Source organism: Pelodiscus sinensis, chromosome 16, assembly GCF_049634645.1.
Source record: "Pelodiscus sinensis isolate JC-2024 chromosome 16, ASM4963464v1, whole genome shotgun sequence".
Taxonomy (NCBI): Eukaryota; Metazoa; Chordata; order Testudines; family Trionychidae; genus Pelodiscus; species Pelodiscus sinensis.
Window position 1 is genome coordinate 13,123,816 of NC_134726.1, and position 19,763 is coordinate 13,143,578.

The following is a 19,763-nucleotide window of genomic DNA, read 5'->3' on the forward strand; positions in this document are numbered from 1 at the left end:
GTTTCAGTTCTGGATGCTGCAGCTCAGGCTTCAGCAAGTCTAAGTTAACCTTAGCAACCCAATTCAAGTGGAGTTACAACTCACGTTAGGGTCCTGATCGGTGTTCCTTTTAAGATTTTTCCATCCTTAGGGTGAGTTTTCTTTTGGATGGGTTGAAATTTCTCATGTGCAACGCTAATATTAAGGTAGTGTATGGATGTGTACCCACCAGTAAAATAAAAAAAAAATAGATATAAATATATATTTAAATAGTCCATAGATGTGGAAGAAAATATATTTAAAAAGGGATAATTAACAAAAAGAAATGCTTATGATTATTTAATATGAAACTAAATAAAAAGAAAATTAACACTACTCTTAGATGAAGTTGATTATGCCCACGAAAGCTCATGATACTATTTATACATTTTTGTTAGTCTAAGGTGTGTGACAGGACAGGTTTAAAGGTCTTGATGGAAGGGGAGAGAGGCAGCTCTGAAAAAACAGCAATGGCCCTGGCTAATCATGGGCAGCTGAGACAGGGCTGCTATAAATCAATTAAGGGCCAGGTGAGCTGACTTCAAGCTGCCATGGGGCCTCTTTAAAAACCTTCCCTGTGAGGGAGAGTGGAGAAGGAGTTTGGAGAGTGGAGGTGGAGCGTTGATAAGGAGAATCAGAGGAGCACTACTAAAAGTTGCTGGGAGAGGTGAGGGGCTCCAACAAGCAGCGTTTGGTGCTCTCTTCTCCCCAGGTGGCCAGAAACTAGGGGTGCTAAATATTGAGTAAATAACTAATCAAATAGTCAATGCATTTTTGCATTGATTATCCTATTGATAGGGTGCCTCCGTCTTTGAAGTGTAGCAACAGCCCTAGGGTGAAAGCATCACATGGAGCCCAGGGTTAGCTGCGGACTCCCCTGGTGACCCAGGCTTCATGCGGCGCTGACACTTCGAAATGCTGTGGAGAGCCTGGTGTCAGGCTCCTTGCGGCATTTCAAAGCGGCAGCACCATGTGGAGCCCGGGATCTGGCCCCAGGCTCCATGCAGTGCTGCTGCTTTGGAGTACCCCTTCCTTCCCCCTTGCCTTGCTGCCTCTTTCTGATAGAGGCAGCAAGGGGTGGGGAGTGACTAGTCAACAAGCCTGTCGGTTATCCAATAAGTATTTGCTTATCGGATAGTTGACTAGTTGTTCACCTGCCTACCAGAGACTTTAGCCGGTGGCTGAGCACGACTGTTTATTCAGCCTCTACTGGCCAGGTGAATCGGCCCCAACATACTTTGTTTTGCCAAGGGACAGAAGGTCAAACGATAAAAGGCAGTTGAGACTTGTACTGAGGCTCTTAAACTCTGGAATAGTGGGCAAAGCGGGTTTGGACCCAGGAGTAGGACTGACTCTGCCACAGGTGCTCTAGGACTGTTGTAGCTTTTAAAGATATATATATTTTTTTAGTTATACACTAACACAGCTACCCCTCTGAGACTTTAGAGTACATGTATCATCATCCTTTCTAACAGACAGATGCAAATTTCAAAGTCCTTGCAATAATGTTATTTAAGTGCTTGCTCATCTCCATTCCACTTAGGTGTGCACACGCCATGTGCACTGATTGTCAGAGAGTTTTCCCTTAGTGGTACCTGTCAGGCCAGCAGGGAAGCCCCCTGAAGTGGTGTTGCTATATTGGGGCATATATACCCCCGCTGGCCTACTGCTCCCTCAGTTCCTTCTTTACCTCCCATGACAGTTGTTGGAGCTCTTTTCTCGCTTGCCTGCAAGTGTGACCTCAATGGTGTTCTAAAGCCATTACAGTAGTTAGCACTTAGTTAAACCCTTTTTCTTTCCAAGTTGCTTTCCCCTGTTAAGTACCTGTTAGTTAGTGTTAGATAAGTTGTTTGGGTTGGGGCTCACCTCATAGACTTTAAGGTCAGAAGGGACCATTATGATCATCTAGTCTGACCCCCTGCACAGTGCAGGCCACAGAATCTCACCCACCCCCTTCTAGAATAAACCTCTCACCTATATCTCAGATATTGAAGCCTTCAAATACTTTGAAGACCGCAAGATACAGAGAATCCTCCAGCTGTGATCTGTACCCCATGCTACAGAGGAAGGCGAAAAACCTCCAGGGTCTCTGCCAATCTACCCTGGAGGAAAATTCCTTCCCAACCCCAAATATGGCGATCAGCTAAATCCTGAGCATGTGGGCAAGACTCACCAGCCAGACACCCAGAAAGTTGTCTATAGTAACTCCTATCATCCCTCCATTGACTTATTTACCACTGAGAATGAATGGTCAATTAGTTACCAAGATCATATTATCTCATCAAACCATCCCCTTCATAAACCCATCTAGTTTCATCTTGAAGCCAGATAGATCTTTTGCCCCCACTACTTCCCTTGGAAGGCCGTTCCAGAACCTCACTCCTCTAATGGTTAGAAACCTTTATCTAATCTCAAGTCTAAACTTCCTACTAGCCAGCTTATATCCATTTGTTCTTGTGTCCACATTGGTATTAAGCTTAAATAATTCCTCTTCCCTCCCTGGTATTTATCCCTCTAATATATTTAAAGAGTGCAATCATGTTCCCCCTCAGCCATCTTTTGGTTAAGGTAAACAAGCCAAGCTCCCTGAGTCTCCTTTCATAAGACAGGTTTTCCATTCCTTGGATAATCCTAGTGGCTCTTCTTTGTACCTGTTCCAGTTTGAATTCATCCTTCTTAAATATGGGAGACCAGAACTGCACACAGTATTCCAAATGGGGTCTCACCAATGCCTTGTATTATGGCACTAACACCTCCTTATCCCTACTGGAAATACCTCGCCTAATACAACCCAAGACCGTATTAGCCTTTTTCACGGCCATGTCTCAATGGCGGCTCATAGTGATCCTATAATCAACCAGGACTCCAAGGTCCTTCTCCTCCTCCGTTACTTCCAACTGATGTGTCCCCAGCTTATAACTAAAATTCTTGTTATTAATTCCCAAATGCATAACCTTACACTTCTCACTATTAAATTTCATCCTATTGCTATCACTCCAGTTTACAAGGTCATCCAGATTTTTGCTAATGGTCTTGCAATTTCATGTGCCAGTTCCTTTAATATTCTTGGATGAAGATTATCTGGGCCACCCGATTTACTCCCATTAAGCTGTTCAAGTTTGGCTTTTACCTCGGATATGGTAATATCTACCTCCATATCCATAGTCCCATTTGTTATGTTACCATTATCCCTAAGCTCTTCATTAGCCTCATTAAAGACTGAAACAAAGTATTTTAGATATTATCCTTAACCTCCACTCCATCCTTAGTAATTAGTCGTCCTACTTCTTCCTTTTTTTTTTTTTCCTATTTATATGGCTATAAAAACTTTTACTATTGGTTTTAATTCCCTTTGCAAGGTCCAACTCTACCTGACTTTTAGCCTCTCTCACTTTGTCCCTATATGTTCTAACCTCAGTAAGGTAGCTTTCTTTACTGATCCCTCCCATTTTCCACTCCTTATATGCGTTCTGCTTTTTCTTAATCACCTCTCTGAGATGCTTGCATTGCGTTCCCTTTCCTCCCAGCCCACAGGGCATACCAAGGCCTCACAGCTTTAAGAACTGTGTTGGCTGTTCCAAGCCTGTGACCTGTGGTGACCTGCACAATTCCTGCTTGAAGTGTTTGGGTGAGGCCCACGTCCCGGATAACTGCAGAATCTGCTGCAGTTTAAAGCCCCAGACTCGGTGCGAGAGAGATTGATGTCTGAATATATTCCTGATGGAGTCGGTGCTTTGCCCATCGGCACCAGAATCTCGCAGCACATCACCCTTGGTGCGGGAGACTCCTGGATCTTCAGGTGCCTTGTCAGCATCAAGGTGCCCTGTGGTGTGGCACTACTCCCAAGCACTGGGACAGCGCAAGAAGAAGAGAACAGAGAGGGGCAGGTCTCTGCCCTGGCATGCACCAGTGGTGTGTCCCCCATCAGGGTACCCTGTAGCTCCTGCATTGGCAGCAAGGGCTGCTTCTTCTGGGCCGGAGTGTGGCCAGTCGAGCACAACCAAGAACTGTGGTGCAGCGGAGGAGCCAGTTCTGGTTGAACAACCTACCACTCCGGGCTCGTTTGAGGTGACATGGGAACTGATTGAGCTGACTGCTGACTCGCCCTTGCCTCTTTCAGAGCGCTGGGACCAGTTTTGGCCCCGTGCCATGTCAACATCACCAGACCCGGGTAGGGTCGCACCATCATTGGCACCAGAACCCCATGTGGTACTGCACTCCCTGGCGCTCATGTCTACACCGGCACCAACTGGTCCTTTGGTACCGATGGCTTTGCTCTCTCAGGAGTCCAGCAAGAGCTCGGCTTTGAGCACACTCATCCTGGTTGCCCAGTTCATGGTGCCGGAGCACCTCATGCTCCCACCGCCAGTGCATTACCAGGGCAAGCTGGCATCCATGGTTTGGCACACGGAAAGGCACCATTCCCTGGGTCTGGCCTCTGCCCAGCCTTGGTTGGAATTCGACTATTCATCCAATTCTGACGTGGAGTCAGTACTGTCTTGAGCGTCAGTCTCTCGATCCCAGTCCTGGCGCAGTTCTTGATCCCAGCGCCATTCCAGGTCTCAGTGCCACTCTCGCTCCCAGCACTGCAAGCGTCATGACAGTGTCTCGGGTCTTTTCTCAGACCTGGCCTCTGCAGTAGCAGCATCTGGACCAATGGACGTTTTGGACCCTGTGGGTATACCCACCAGGCCCAAGGGAGTGCTCCTTCTATGGCGGGATCCTTACGTTTGGGGATCCAGGCCCCTCCTTCGGCCACTCCAGTGCCCTGGCACCACAGGTTTTGGCAGTGAGGGGAGGAATCCCCTGAGCCCCAGTCAGAGGGGTGCAGGGATCATGGGTCATTGGGGCAGTCTGCCCCTTCTCAGGCGTTGGAGAGGCTGAGTAAGATGGAGGACTCAACTGTTCAGGAGTATTCATTGTCTTCCCCTGATGAGACCCTAGGGTTGGCCACTTCGTCAATGCCAGCCATGGAGTCCCAGGCCCATCAAGAGCTTTGCCGGAGACTGGCCCAGAGCATAGGGGGGTCAGACTTGAGCAGGCCTCTGAGGACTCCAATCCTACAGTTGACATCCTCAACGCAGAGATGCTGTCTCGTGTGGCCCTGCCCTTATATAAGACCAGGGCTTGACAAACCCTGGTGAAAGCCACTCGCCAGCCCTGTACTGTGCATGCGCGAAGCGCTGGTGAATGGCAGCAGTTTGTCAAGCAGCGGTTTGTCAAGCCCTGAATAAGACAGCGGGCAAAATCATGAAGGCCCTCTGGCAGCTGCTAGCTCTATTCCACCTGTGGACAAAAGGACAGACCGATGGTACTTTGTTCCGTAGATGGGCCATGAGCACCTGTTTTCTCATGAGCCACCCGGATTTTTAGTGGTGCAGGCCGCTAATCACCATGTGTGCCAGGGCCAGCCTGGCCATACCCCCAAGAACAGAGAGGATAAGTGCAACTGATCAGACTTATTGTAATAAGACCTCCACCTTGGGGGTAGTGGGGAGAAGACAGGGGAAATGTTCTCCTACTCAGTATTGCTAATCAGCAAGTCCTCCTGAGTAGGTATGACTTCCACTTGTGGGCAGCTATGGACAAGTTTGGGGAGTCACTGCCACAAGACTCGGGGCAAGAGTTTAGGGCCTTGTCTGAGGAGGGCAAGATAGTGTCCCGGGCCATGCTCCAGGCAGCCCTGGACTTCACGGATGTGGCAGCCCGTACCATAGAGATGGGCCTGGTTCTGTGTAGGGCCTCACAGCTACAGGTGTCTGGCATTCCTCCTGAAGTCCAGAACACAATTCAGGACCTGCCCTTCAAGTGGTGGTGCCGGACTTTTTTTCTGAATGAACTGATACTAGCCTCCATGGGCTAAAGAATTTTAGGGCAACTCTCGGGTCCCTAAGCATTCATACCCCTGCCCTGCAGAGGTGTTTCCTCCATATGGCCCCATCCCACCTTTTCCAGTAGAGGAGTAGGTCGGACTTCTCTAGGCGTAGGGTTCATAATAACAGCAGCAGGTATTCCTCCCACTCCTCTTCTGACGGGGGGGCAGGCCCCTCCAGCAAGCCACAGGGCCCTAGGTCGAATCTTTGAAGGTGTGAGCAGGAACAGCACATCAGTCTCAGACTGGAGGCCTTTTACCAATCACCTTTTCCCCTTCCATCTTGCCTGGTCACTCATTATAAAGGACCACTGGGTCCTAGACATGGTGAAAAGGGGATTTTTCATCCCTTTCCACTCCTGACCTCCCTCCCATCCCCCTTCCCTGTTCCTCTTCAGGGACCCCCTCACGAGCATCTCCACAGGGTGGAAGTGCAGAAACTTCTCGACCTGGAGGGGGTGTTAGAGGTCCCCTGGAACTGCAGGGGAAAGGATTTCTACTCCTGCTAGTTCCTGGTTCCAAAAGCCAAGGGCTGCTTCCGCCCTATTCTGGACCTGAGGGATCTAAATACCTTCATAGTAAAATCCAAGTTCAAGATGGTTACCCTGGCATCCATCATTCCTTCCCTAGGCATGGGAGACTAGTATGCTGCCCTCAATCTCAAAGACATCTACTTTCACATTTCTATTGTGCCTGCGCACAGCATTTCCTCTGCTTTGTGGTGGGTCAAGACGATTATCAGTTTACGGCCCTCCCCTTTGGCTTTTCCACAGCTCCAGGGTTTTTACAAAGTGCATGCAAGTGGTGGCCACTTTCCTCAGGGAAGCGGTGGGTCCAGGTTTATCCGTACCTGGAAGATTGGCTCTTAAGAGGCTCCTCTCCATCCCAAGTGATCAGCCATATATCCCTTGTAAGGGAGGCATTTCTCAGGCTGGGCCTTATACTGAACGAGACCAAGTCTACCCTGGTTCCATTTCAAATGATAGTTTGTGGGAGCTCTTTTGGACATCACAGGGCAGGGCCTCCCTCCTCCTGGGATGCTTCATGCGGTTCCAAAATCTGGTTCTCATGAAACTTATGGGTCCCCCTTTTGAGCCATTGACCATGTGCTCCCTCCTGCACCTTTCCTGGAAAGTATCCTTCCTGGTGATCATTACTTTGGCCAACCGTGTGTTGGAACTGAGGGCCCTATCGGTGGACTTTCCCCCCTGCCCCACGTACACTGTCTTGTTCAAGGATAACGTCAGACTGTGCCCCCACCCTGCCTTTTTGCCCAAGATAGATCTTACTTCCATGTCTCCCCGGGACATTTTTCTTTGTTTGTTACCTGAAGCCCCATAGCGCTGGGACAGAGCAGGCCTTACACTCACTTGAGATGAGACGTCCTTTAGCTTTTTATTTAGAGAGGACCAGGCCCTTCCGTAAGTCCCCTGAATTGTTTGTGTCTATAGCAGACAGGATGAAGGGCCACCCTGTGTCATCCCAGCATATCTCATCCTGGATCATAGCTTGTATTAGAGTTATGACTTGGCACAGGTTCCAGCGCCGCCCCTTACAGTTCATTCCACAAGAGCCCAAGCATCTTCCACGGCTTTTGTAGCCCAGGTGCCCATCGTGGAGATTTGCAGGGCGGCTGCCTAGTCATCGGTGCACACCTTTGCAAATCATTATGCCATTACGCAGTATGCAAGGGAAGATGCTGCAGTAGGTAGGGCTGTGTTGCAGTCCATCTGTAGGTAGGCTCTGACCCTAACCCCGCCCCCCCCCCCCCCCCACACACACACAGCAAAACTTGTTGAGCAAAAAAAAAGGGGGGGGAACCAACAGAGTCAGCAAAAAAGGAACTGATGGGGGGGGGGGAGGGCTGGGTTGCCTCACGTTGTCCTCACCCCTCCCCTCCCCTCCTCCCCCCCCTGGTTTGGGAACCTATGGTCTATAAGGTGCCACAGGACTCCTTGTCATTTTTGCAGATCCAGACTAACACGGCTACCCTTCTGATACTTGACACCTAGTACTTGCTACTTCTAACTCATAGGAGCCAGAGCTCTAACACAAAAGATCTGACCTTAATGGAATACAATTTACCATTTATTAATTAGTAACACCGGATTTTTAAAAAATCATTCAGAGCAGAGTTTTAGATACTGGCAACACTAAAAAAAAAAAAATCTGTTTAAAAATCTTTTTTTTTTTCTTACCTTAAGCTATTAACACTTTGTTCAAAATGTAGTCATGCAAATGTGATACACACAGGAGGGGAGTATAACACAGGATCCCAGCCCAGCCAGCTCCCCAACAGAAGGACTAGGGGAGAAGCAAGAAGTGAAGGAGACTGCTGCTCTGTTAGCAGTTCACAGGGCAGGGGAGGATTTGGGAAGAAGTCAGAGAAGTTGATCCTATCTTCCAGCTTTTTCCACGTGACAATGAAAAGGCACGTGCCTTCCAGCAAGTAATGAAGCACGGATCCTTCTTACCCTTCAGCCAGCAGCTTCAACAGGATCTAGATCACATGATCCCCCAAGTACTTCCTGCCTCCTGATTGGAGAAACTCACTCACCCCCGCAAGTACAGACCCTCCGTGGGGTGGAAGACTGGAGTAAAGGCTAGAGCCAGTATAGCAGGCAGCTGCTGCTTCTCCTACTCCACAGTGAGGGAGCAAGTACCTGCCCTCCCCCTTTCTCCAGCCAATCAACTGAGTCCCCTGCCTGCGTAGGGATCTCTGAACCTTTGTGTGGAGCTCAGAAAAGGGCCTCAGGAATGAATAAATGATGCTTTTATCTTTTACGTGTGAAGTTTATATTTAACCTTGCTTTTCCTATTTCAGCTTTATGGTATAATGAAAAATGAATATAAATAATGTATTACATCATTTTCATCCCTGACTAAGGCAGCAAAGATGATGCTAGAATGAGGAATCAAATGACTGGGGTTTTAAATCATGGAATTTGGTCAGCGGATATGTTCTATGGTTCTATGATTTTAGATTTGATATAGAATCATGGGGTTGGAAGAGATTTCAGGAGGTCGAGTCCGACCCCCTGCCAAAAGGAGGACCAACCCCAACTAAATCTACTTAGCTAGGTCTTCATCAAGCTGGGACTTAAAAATCTCTAGGGATGGAGATTCCACCACCTCCCTAGATGCGTTCCAGTGCTGCACCACCCTCCTAGTAAAATAGTTTTTCCTAATATCCAATCTGGGCACACACACCCCACCTTCTCCTGAGTGCACACACACTGCAGTTTGAGACGGTTGTTCCTCATTCTGTCATCTGTCACTACTGAGAACAGCCTCTCTCCATCCTCTTCAGAACCCCCCATTCAGGTAGTTAAAGGCTGCTACCAAATCCCCCCCTCATTCTTCTCTTCTGTAGATTAAATAAGCTCAGTTCCCTCAGCCTCTCCTCATAGTCATGTTGCTTTCTGTTGGACTTTCTCCATTGTGTTCACATCCTTACTGTAATGGGGGGAGAAGGGGGGCAGAATTGGATTCTGTATTCCAGATGTGACCACAGCAGTGCTCAAAAAAAGGGGAATAATCACTTATCTAGATCTGCTGGCAATGCTCTTCCTAATGCACCCTAAGGATATTAACCTTCTTGGCTACCAGGATACACTTACTCATATTCAGCTTCTGATTCATTGTAATCACAGGGTCTTTTTCTGCTAAACTGTTGCTTAGCCAGTCTTATCTCCAGCCTATAACAATGTTTGAGATTCTCCTGTCCCAGTTGTTGAACCTCATCAGATTTCTTTTGGCCCAATCCTCCATTTTGTCTAGGTCAGTGTGGACCATATCCCTACCCTCAAGTGTATCTACTGCTAGCGTTGTGTTATCTGCAAACTTGCAGAGGGTGCAATCCATCCTCTCATCCAGGTCATTAATAAAGATGTTGACCGTAGAACCAACCGTTGGGGCGCTCCGCTTGATACCGATCACCAACCAGACATTGAGCCATTTACCATTACTTAGTGAGCCTGACAGTCTAGCCAGGTTTCTATCCACCTTACAATCCATTTATCCAATCCTTACTTCCTTAACTTGCTGTCAAGAATACTGTGGGAGATAATATCAAAATCTTTGCTAAAATCAACGTACATCACGTCTACCTTTCTCCCCCCTCCCCCCCCCATATCCACTGAGCCAGTTACCTCATCATAGCAGGCGATCAGGTTGTTCGGACATGACTTGCTTTTGATGAATCCATGTTGACTATTCCTGATCATTTCCTGTCTTCTAAGTGCTTCAAAATAGATTTATTGAGGGTCCCCTCCATGATTTTCTGGTGACTGAGGTGAGGCTGACCATCTATAGTTGCCTGGATTGTCCTTCCTCCCATTTTTAAATATGGGCCCTATATTTGCCTTTTTCCAGTCATCCAGGTCCTCCCCCAACTGCCACGAATTTTCAAAGATTATGGCCAATGACTGCAATCACAGCAGCTGACTCCTTCAGCATCCTCAGATGCATTATATCTGGCCACATGGATTTGTCTATGTCCAGCTTCTCTAAATAGTTCTTAACCTGTTCTCCCCTGATGGTTATCAACCTCCTTCCCATTCTGTGTTGCCTAGTGCGATAGTCTGGGAGCTGTTCTTGTCTGAAGACAGAGGCAAAAAAAAGCAATGAGTGCATATGATATGTCCAAGGTCAGGACCTTGGGATAATGAGCTGTTTGCTATTTTTATTTATTTTTTTTATGTGTGGGTCTTGAAGGTTACAGGTTCAAAGTATACATACACCTTTCAGATACCTTCATCTCTGTGTACTTTTATTCTGTTTTGGGTTCATTTACCGTGATTGTTGCCATAAAGGAATTGATAGACTTCCTAATATATTAGTTTTTCTAAGATGAAACAACCAGAGTTGTTTTTTTGAAAAGAGGCTGTTAGAGTATGAAAGCTTTTGAAGTATGTTATCTTTTCTGTTATGTAGTGGAGATTCAGTAATAGTCAGATCAGTAAATTGTAATTCAAAGCAGAAGGGATTTTAAAAAGGGTCTGCCTAATCAGATATTGAATCATGGTGTTTGCAGAGCTTGTTAGTTGAACAATTGATATTCTATAATTTTGGAGTCTACAGCTAGCCATGGTGCTATAACATGCTTTTTGTTTTGTTTTGTTTTTTGTTTTGTTTAGTCAAATACAATCGAGATCTTGTTAAATCAGCTACTAAGCCTCTTGACTGATAAACATGCTGTAGCTAGTTCTTGATACCTTATTTTTGAGACGACTGGGAACTGTTTTCATGCATCTGTATTGTTTGATTTTGGTGAAAAAAATTTTTGTTTTGTTTGTCAGCTCTGATGAAGTTATACTGATTTCTGTGGAAAGCAGAAATTCAACAACTGTAACAACTGCAAACAATTCAGGTATCCAAAATGCTAACCTTAGCATGCATATATTCTAATAAACAGATTTGACTAAAATAAAAATTAATCTACCACATTAGCCTACAATTAATGTTTTTACTCGTTCTAATGATATCAAAAGAGCGACCCTTCAGTTATTATAATTTAAACTTCCTTGTGCTTTACCTATCTTACTAACCATACTTCAACATTTTTTAGAGGGCACTATCCAATTGAAAAAGTTTAGCATCTGTGCTTGCCCACTGAAGAGCATTCCGAGACACACTGCTGGGGAGACTATAGCCTAGTATTAGAGGGATCTGGATTTCAGGGGTCTCTGTAGAAGAAATCTTGGCTGGCTGACTTGATTTCATTAGGGTAGAGAGGGTAGTATTGATCAGTCTAAGAGCACATCTACACTAGCCCCCTAGATCGATCTAGGGAGGCTAATGAGGGTGACCAGAATTGCAAATCAAGCCTAGGATTTAAATATCCCACGCTTGATTTGCATGTTCCCAGCCGGTCGCCATTTTAGAAATTGACTAGCCCGAAGTAACTGCCCGCATCTACAGGGATTCTGGAATAAAGCCCCTAAATCAAATTAGGTGGTAAATTTCATTCCATGAGGAATACCACCTAATTCGGTTTAGGGCTTTTTTTCCGGAATCCCATTTCACTGCCATGCGTAGACACGGGCAGTTACTTCGGGCTAGTCAATTTCTAAAATGGCGACCGGCTGGGAACATGCAAATCAAGCGTGGGATATTTAAATCCCAGGCTTGATTTGCAATTCTGGTCACCCTCATTAGCCTCCCTAGATAGATGTAGGGGGTTAGTGTAGATGTACGTTAAGGGAGTCCTTCTGCCTCTCACAAAGTCTACTGCCAGATGTATGTCTCCAAGTCTATTTGACATTTTTCTGGTATTCCACTTACTACAGGGGTGGGGAACCTTTTTTAGATTGGGGATAAGGTTGCCAGATGTTTTCAACAAAAATACTGGACACACTTGACATTACATCACAATCTACATTACATCTCATTTAGAAAATACCGGAACACTTATATTTTCTCTGTTATATTTTCTCAATTTGTTTCCTGAACAGAAAGCTCAAATACTGGACTGTCCGGTTCAAAACTGAACACCTGACAACCCTAGTTGGGGGGGCCGTTGACTCAGAGAAAAATAAATCAGGAACCGCATGAGAGCCTAGGGAGGTCTAAGCTAGTAGATTTTTGTGGGCCCCCATAAGCTCTGAGGTGGGGGGCAAAGATGAAGGGTTGAGTGTATGGGGGGGAGGGTACCAGGAAGCAGGCCTGTGGTATGGGGTCACGGTGAGAGGAAGAGCATGAGAGCTAGCTTGAATAGGAGCCCTCAGTCTTGGGGGCCAGATCCAGGCAAGTCGGAGGCCTTATCCAGCCCCTGGGCATTAGGTTCCCCACCCCTGTATTAGATGGACATTTTTATATCCTACATCAGTCAGGCTTATTGATTGGAAGTTGAATTTTTAATCTTTTGTGAAAATTGTTTCAGATGTTCAAAAAACAATCGTTTCTACACAAGAAGTTTCTACTAAAGCTCAATCCAAAAATAAGGTAGGTTGAGTTTTTTTTCTCATGTTCATCTTTTAAAAATTAAAGGTAATTGTTTGTGCATAAGGTAAAGAAACAAAGCCTGTGGGGTTTTTTTGGTTTTTTTGTGTTGTTTTTTTTAACTGTAGTTGTGGTGATACTTGTTACTTCAGGCCATTTAGCATACACAGCGATCATTTTTCTTTCCTTTGTCCTTCCTTCTGTAAGGTGCCTGGTGTGCACATTGCTGTACTACCTCATTTTCAACATCTTAAAGGTGAATTTCAAAGAAGAAATTACTGGGCTTGTGCCACCTTCTACTTTTCTGTAAGCTATGAAGACTGCATTAAAGGTCTCTAATATGTTTCCTCTCCTTTTTTTTTTTACATTGGAAATGTAGTTCTTGTCCTCCCTGGAAGACTTTAATGTCTGGAGAACTAGTGAAATTATGAGATGAGATCACAAGAGACAAAAAAGTTCAGCAAATGAAAGGGAGAAGAGGGGTTTTTTTTTCCTCTGTTCCAAAATTTCCTGGTTTGTCTTTTTATCTTTTGTGTTTTTGTTTTCCCATTCAACTCCAGTGATTAACAGTTTGAGTAAAACTAAAGTGCAAATCCAATTTAAAAAGATCATGAACAACTCACCTTTTTAAAGCAGCAAGTGTTCCCTAAATTAAATTATAGAAATCACTTATGGCTTTCTTAAGAAAGATAACCCTTAACATGAAGCAGATTATAGGTGTCACAGCTAAATATGTCCCTCATGTCTTTGCTTTCTTCAAAAGACCCTGCATTCGCCCACCAAAATACACACTCCCTAAGCTTATCAAATGGAATATTTACTCTGGAAATTCTTAGATCTGCTGTACAAGAAGGCTAAGGAAAGAGAAGATCAAGGAAGCAGATCCTCTTCTCTTCCTGTACATTTGGGAGAGTTACATGCTCTTTATAATCTTGACAGATAATGATGTTTGTGTTTTATTTTGAGGGGGGTATTTGACAATTCTTCTTTGAGAGAGGTCCCTGTGGGTGCACCACTCTTGGTGCCATCGCACCACCCTTGATCAGAGAGTTTGATAGCAGTCCCTTGCTGGCAATGCATTGGTGCTGTCTGGCTCTCACTCCATTGTTAGTTGTCCGTTGTTAGTTGGAGTAGCATGTGCACAGTCAGCATCCCCTAGTTCTTCGATGAGTTTCCCTGTGGGTGTTCCATGCTGCTGTATGTCTAGTAAGAAATTTTTGGTAGCAGTGCTCTCTGGTGAGCTTCACATGCGGAGTAGACTGCATGCGCAGCGCCACTACTATGCATACGCAGCAACTATCCCCTCAGTTCCTTCTCTGCCATCACCGGCATGGGTCGGGACCTCTTTGCTCTCCAACATAGAAGTATAGTGAAGCATAGTTGCCTGTTAGGTGTTATCATAGTTGATAGTTAAGCAGTTAGTGTTTGTTTTAGAGGGGGAGGGGAACTTTTTCTTCAATTTTTTTGGTTAAGGCTGTTTTTTCTGCCTTAACAGTTCTCCTCCCTGGAATTCCGAGTTCCCCAGGCTTTAAATGCTGCCTTCCCTATTACTCTCTGCTCTCTCTGTTTTAGACGGGCACTCAGTGTGTCCGGTGCTTGGGCAAGCCACACACCACAGCTCAGTGGCAACATTGTAAGCAGCTGATGGCCCAGATGTGGAAGGCCGGGGAACTGAAGTTGAGCTCTCTGGAAAGTACACCTTGGAAGCCCTATCCAGTGGCTATGTCCGAGAAAGCAGCCCCATCTGCCTCTGCTGCTCAGACTCTTCCCTAGACCCATCCAGGAAGAGGTCTCATTTGTCGAGCAAAGGTGACTCCCCCTCAAAAAAACACAGGCAAACACCTAAAATACCCCCTGTACTGACCCAGTCTAGGTCCCAGGACAGGGAGGTACCCGGACCATCATCATCTCATGGCTCCCAAGGGTGCAAGCACCTCACAAGGTGACTGACAGGGCACTCGATAAGCCTAAGTCAAAGTCGGCACTGCCAGCACCGCCCACCTCTGACTTGGCACCCACAAAGGCCAAGTCGAACACAGCACAACACAAGGGTGTTCCATCGGCTTTGAAAAAGCTTAACTCGCACACTGCATCATCAGCACCATATCGCTGCCAGTACCATGAAAACCAAAGCAACTACTACCTGCTATTCTGTTGGTGCTGTCAGCACCGCTGGTAGCTGCAGTACCACCATCTTCAGTTCATCTGGCACTGATCCCGTTAACGATGACTGAGGAGCTCAGAGTGACGTCTGTGCCGACCACACCATTATTCGGCACTGATGGTACGCCTGCTTCTGGCAGGTTTACTTTGTCCACTTCTGTAGGCTCAGCGCCGCCATTGTCAAGCGACGAGGATGACAAAACACCTTGTCGGTCACCATACACCAAGGTACTCTTCACTTAAACAGACTCACCTGCAACACTAACCAGCACATGAAGCAACCAGCACCCCAATGGCAAATACCCTGGTGGCTCCCATCTCCAATCCCTATGCCACCCAATTGAACATACTCAGATTCTTGAGGTCCTTACAGGATCCAATTGCCACAATAGGCACTGACACAACCAGCCTCGGCTGTACCATCCAAGTCTGCCTCTATACCATCATTGGATACCTCTCTGTGCCAAGAGGATGAGCCTCCTTCAACTGATGATGAGTCTACAGTTTCTTCACACCCACCTACACACACATCTTCGTCTTCCCCTGATGATACTCTGATGCCGTGACCTCCCACACCGGGAGATGATTTTAAATCGTTCCAAGAACTATACTGAAGTGTAGCAGGCAGACAGACATCCTAGAGGTCTCATTGGTTATCCTACTGGAGGCTTAACACAAATTAACTGATATCCTGCATGCCTCCCTAGCAGTTAAACTGGCACTTCTTGTGGACCCAGTCCTCATGGAGACGGTGCAAATGCTCTGGCAGACACCAGCTATCATACCACCGGCATGCAAAAGGCCAGACTGCAGATATGTTGTGCCTCAAGGTGCTGACTTCTTATTCTCGCATCCAACCCCTAACTCCATAGTTGTAGATGCGGTGAACCAAAGAGGCAGACAGGCTGTGACTAGAACCACCCCCTATGAGAGAGAATGGAAACGCCTTGACCTCATGGGGAGAGAGCCATATTCCCTAGCATCCTTACGGCTACGCATATCAAACTATGCAGCCATGCTGGCCAAGTACACACACCGCATCTCTGAGCAGATGACACATTTTATTGAGGCTCTGAGTACAAGAGACCAATACAGAATCAATATTAACGAGGACACCCTGATATCACGCATGGCCCTTCAAGCCACACTTGATGCTTCTGACACCACTTCCCAATCTATTGCGACGGCAGTGTTGATGAGAAGGTCATTTTGGCTAAACCTGTTGGGTTTTCCACATGAGATCTAGGCCATGGTCGAAGATCTCCCCTTTGAGGGATTCAAGCTCTTCGTCAGCACCACAGATGCCTCCATTCACTCCCTGAAGGACTCGTGCTATCTTGAAGATGCTGGATATTCATGTGTTTTCAGTAAAACATAAACAGGGAAGAAGTTTCACTCAGAGGTACAAATCCACACCTTTTAGCCTGACGTTTTGAAGGTCAGGTCAAGAGTCTGGTAACCATCTCCTGGTTCAGGGCAACCTCACTCCCTATTCTGGCATCCTTTTTCCACCAATCGTCTGCCATAACTACCGACAGATGGATACTGAACATTCTAAAGAACGGATATTGTATCCCCTTTTCTTCTACTCTCCTTTTCCACTCACCTTTCTCATCCCCCTTCAGGGACCTATCTCATAAGACCATCCTCCTCCAGTATTTCGAACATCTACTCCATCTTGGTGCAGTGGAACATGTACCGCAGCAATAGGAAGGGAAAAAATTCTTCTCCTCCTACTTCTTCACCACAAAGAAGTCAGGAACCTGGAGACCAATTCTCAATCTCAGGAGTCTCAACAGACACACATGTCCACAACAATTCAAGATGGTCAGCCTATCCACCACAATCCCCATCAAGACCAGGGCTTGACAAACCGTGGCAAAATCTACTCGCCAGCCCCGCACTGCGCATGTGCCAGACTCGCATTGTGCATGCACTCGCTGCCGGTGAATGGGGCAACCAGCTGTAATCTACTAGCCATGGGTGAGTAGATTCACTGATTTGTTGAGCCCTAGTTATCAACTCTTGACCTCCAGGACATGTATCTTCACATATCCATTCACTCTGCTCATTGCAAATTCTTTAGATTCATAATCGGCAGGGCACACTTCCAATATACAGTGCTTCCATTTGAACTCTCTTCAGCCCCAAGAGTCTCCTCAAAGGTGCTAACAGTTGTCGCAGGGGTCTCCATATTCCCATATCACAATGATTGTCTGATAAGAACAAGCACAAGCTTGGAGACCCAAGAAGCAGTCTCTGACCAGATGTTTGTTTCAGACTCTAGGGCTACAGATAAATCTCTCCAAGTGCAAACTTCAACTATCTTAGATAATGGAGTTCATTGGAGCTCACCTCAACTATTTGAGGGCCATAGCTTCTCTACCTCAGCAGATTTTCAGACTATAAAGGATCTCATAGTGATTCTCCAGACCTCCTTACAGACAACTGTGAGGATTTGCCTACAACTACTAGGGAATATAGTTGCAGCCATGTCAGTGGTGTTGCACGCCGGGCTTCATATGAGAGCAATGCAGCAGTGGGTCAGGACAGTATACAGGCCACAACACAACTTCATTACCAAACTGGTGTCAGTCCTAACCAGAATCAATTTTTCCCTAGATTGGAGGACAGACCCAAGAAATGTGTGCACTGGGATGCCTTTTCACAGACGTTCACAGTCCATGACTACCATGATGGATACCTCCCTTCTTGGTTGGGGAGCTCATTTGGGCCCTCTCACAACTCAGGGTCAATGGTCCCATCAGGAATCCAACTTGCACATAAATGTACTGTAACTCAGAGAGGTATTCTATGCATGCCATCACTCTCTATACTGAATATACAGTAGCACGGATCAGATTTCAACAGACAATCAGGCAGCAAAGTTTTACATCAACAGCAAGGGGGGGGCCCAGATCGTACCATTTATGCAGGGAGGCCTTCCACCTTTGGACTTAGTGCATAGTGCATAATATATACCTGCAGGCCTCATACCTACTGGGCAGGAGTAATCACACTGCCGACAACCTCAGCAGGAATTTCAAGTCCAATCACAAATGTGAAATTGACATGACTATCTGACACCAGCTGTTTACTCATTGGGGATTCCCCACGGTGGACTTGTTTGCAACCAATGCCAACAAGAAGCTCCCACAATACTGTTCATGTGCAGGCATTCTCTGAGAGGTGTGTTTACAATACAGTGGAATGCAATGCTTTTCTGTGCCTATCCTCCCATCCTGCTCATCCACCGAGTGGTCAACAAAATCAGATCAGAGACCACCACGTTACTTCTTATCGCCCCAAGTCTGCCTCAGCCACTCTGGTATACTTGCCTGTTCCAAATGTCCACAAGACGACCATGGCTGTCTCCCATTTCTTCCTAACACAAGGGCACGGGCATCTTTGCCAGCCCAACCTACAAGCACTCCACCTCCATGCATGGTTACTCAATGACTTACCTTGGAAGAAGCAACATGCTCTGAACAAGTCAAACAGATCTTACTGAACAGTTGCAGACCATCAACAAGAAAATCTTATCTTTACAAATGGCAGAGGTCCTCTCAATGGACAGAAAGAAAGTTTGAACCAACCACAATTCTGCTGATGGCCATTCTACAATATATCCTAGAGTTAAAAGACTTGGGCCTGTCACTCAGCTCTCTGAAAGTCCATCTGGCATCTGTAACGGCTCTTCATCAACCTTTTGATAATAAATCTGTCTTCCCCTATCCAATGACCAAATGCTTTTAAGAGGTATACAGAATTACTTACCCACCTAACAGGCCTCCTACTCCGGCATGGAACCTTAGCTTGGTTCTTCAGGCTCTCAATTCTAAACCATTCAAGCCTATGGCAACATGCTCCATGCTCCACCTATCCATGCAGGTGGCCTTGCTAGTAGTGCTGATGTCTGCCAGGGGGGTTAGTGAGATCAGTGCTCTCATGGCAAACCCTCCATTCATGATATTTCACAAAGATAAGATTGTTCTCCTTCCTTACCTAAAGTTTCTCCCAAAAGTCCCCATCCCCTTCCACCACTGTAACAAGCCCATAAACTTACCTGTCTTTTTCCTAAAGCCCCATGCCAGTGTGAGGGAGGCTGTGCTGCACATTCTTGACACCCGTTGAGCAATTGTCTTTCACTTGGACAGAACTAAACTGTTCCACAAAACAGACGATCTCTCTTGACTATAGAGAGATCCCTGGGAATGCCAGTTTCCACCTGGAGATTATCTAGGTGGATAAGGGGGGCCCAGAATGTAGGGCAGGTGGAGGGCTTCTCCAGTGGTGCAGTGGATAAGTACCCACCTTGGGAGACAAACATCAAGGGCTCAAGCCCAGCCCTCAAAAAACATGGATAGTAGACTGCATCCAATTAGCTTACTCTACTTATGGTCAACCATCTCCTTTTTCAGCTGTGGGCCCACTCAACTAGGGCCACTTCAGCCTCTACGTCCTATATATATGGTATCCCACACATTGACATTTGCAGATCAGTGACGTGGTCCTCCATTCACATATTCGTGAGGCACTATGCTCTGGACAGTCACCCCTCCCGGGTATCCATTATGGACACACCCTCCTCAATACAATATACAACAACACATAACTGAAGCACCCGCTTACTTCATAGATATTGCTTTTTAGTCACCTAAGGTGGAGCACCCACAGGGACAACCATTTTGAAGAATCTCCGTTACTGCACAACATGAGTAACCTTCTCTTCCTTTTCAATTGCCCCGGCTTGAGATGGAGCTTCACA

General features: G+C 46.3%; 1 protein-coding gene across 5 annotated transcripts in view; it reads left to right on the forward strand.

Annotated features, from left to right (window-relative positions):
• The window catches only part of ATF7IP2 (activating transcription factor 7 interacting protein 2), an 89,799-nt gene that overhangs the window by 52,389 nt on the left and 17,647 nt on the right, over positions 1-19,763 (forward strand). For 4 of the 5 annotated variants that reach the window (XM_075899287.1, XM_075899288.1, XM_075899289.1 and 1 more), the window contains 3 exons: positions 11,191-11,261; positions 12,774-12,835; positions 13,040-13,138. In XM_075899287.1, the coding sequence (XP_075755402.1) occupies positions 11,191-11,261; positions 12,774-12,835; positions 13,040-13,138 (232 nt within the window). The remainder of the gene's footprint in view (positions 1-11,190; positions 11,262-12,773; positions 12,836-13,039; positions 13,139-19,763) is intronic. The other variant, XM_075899291.1, reaches the window with a different exon arrangement.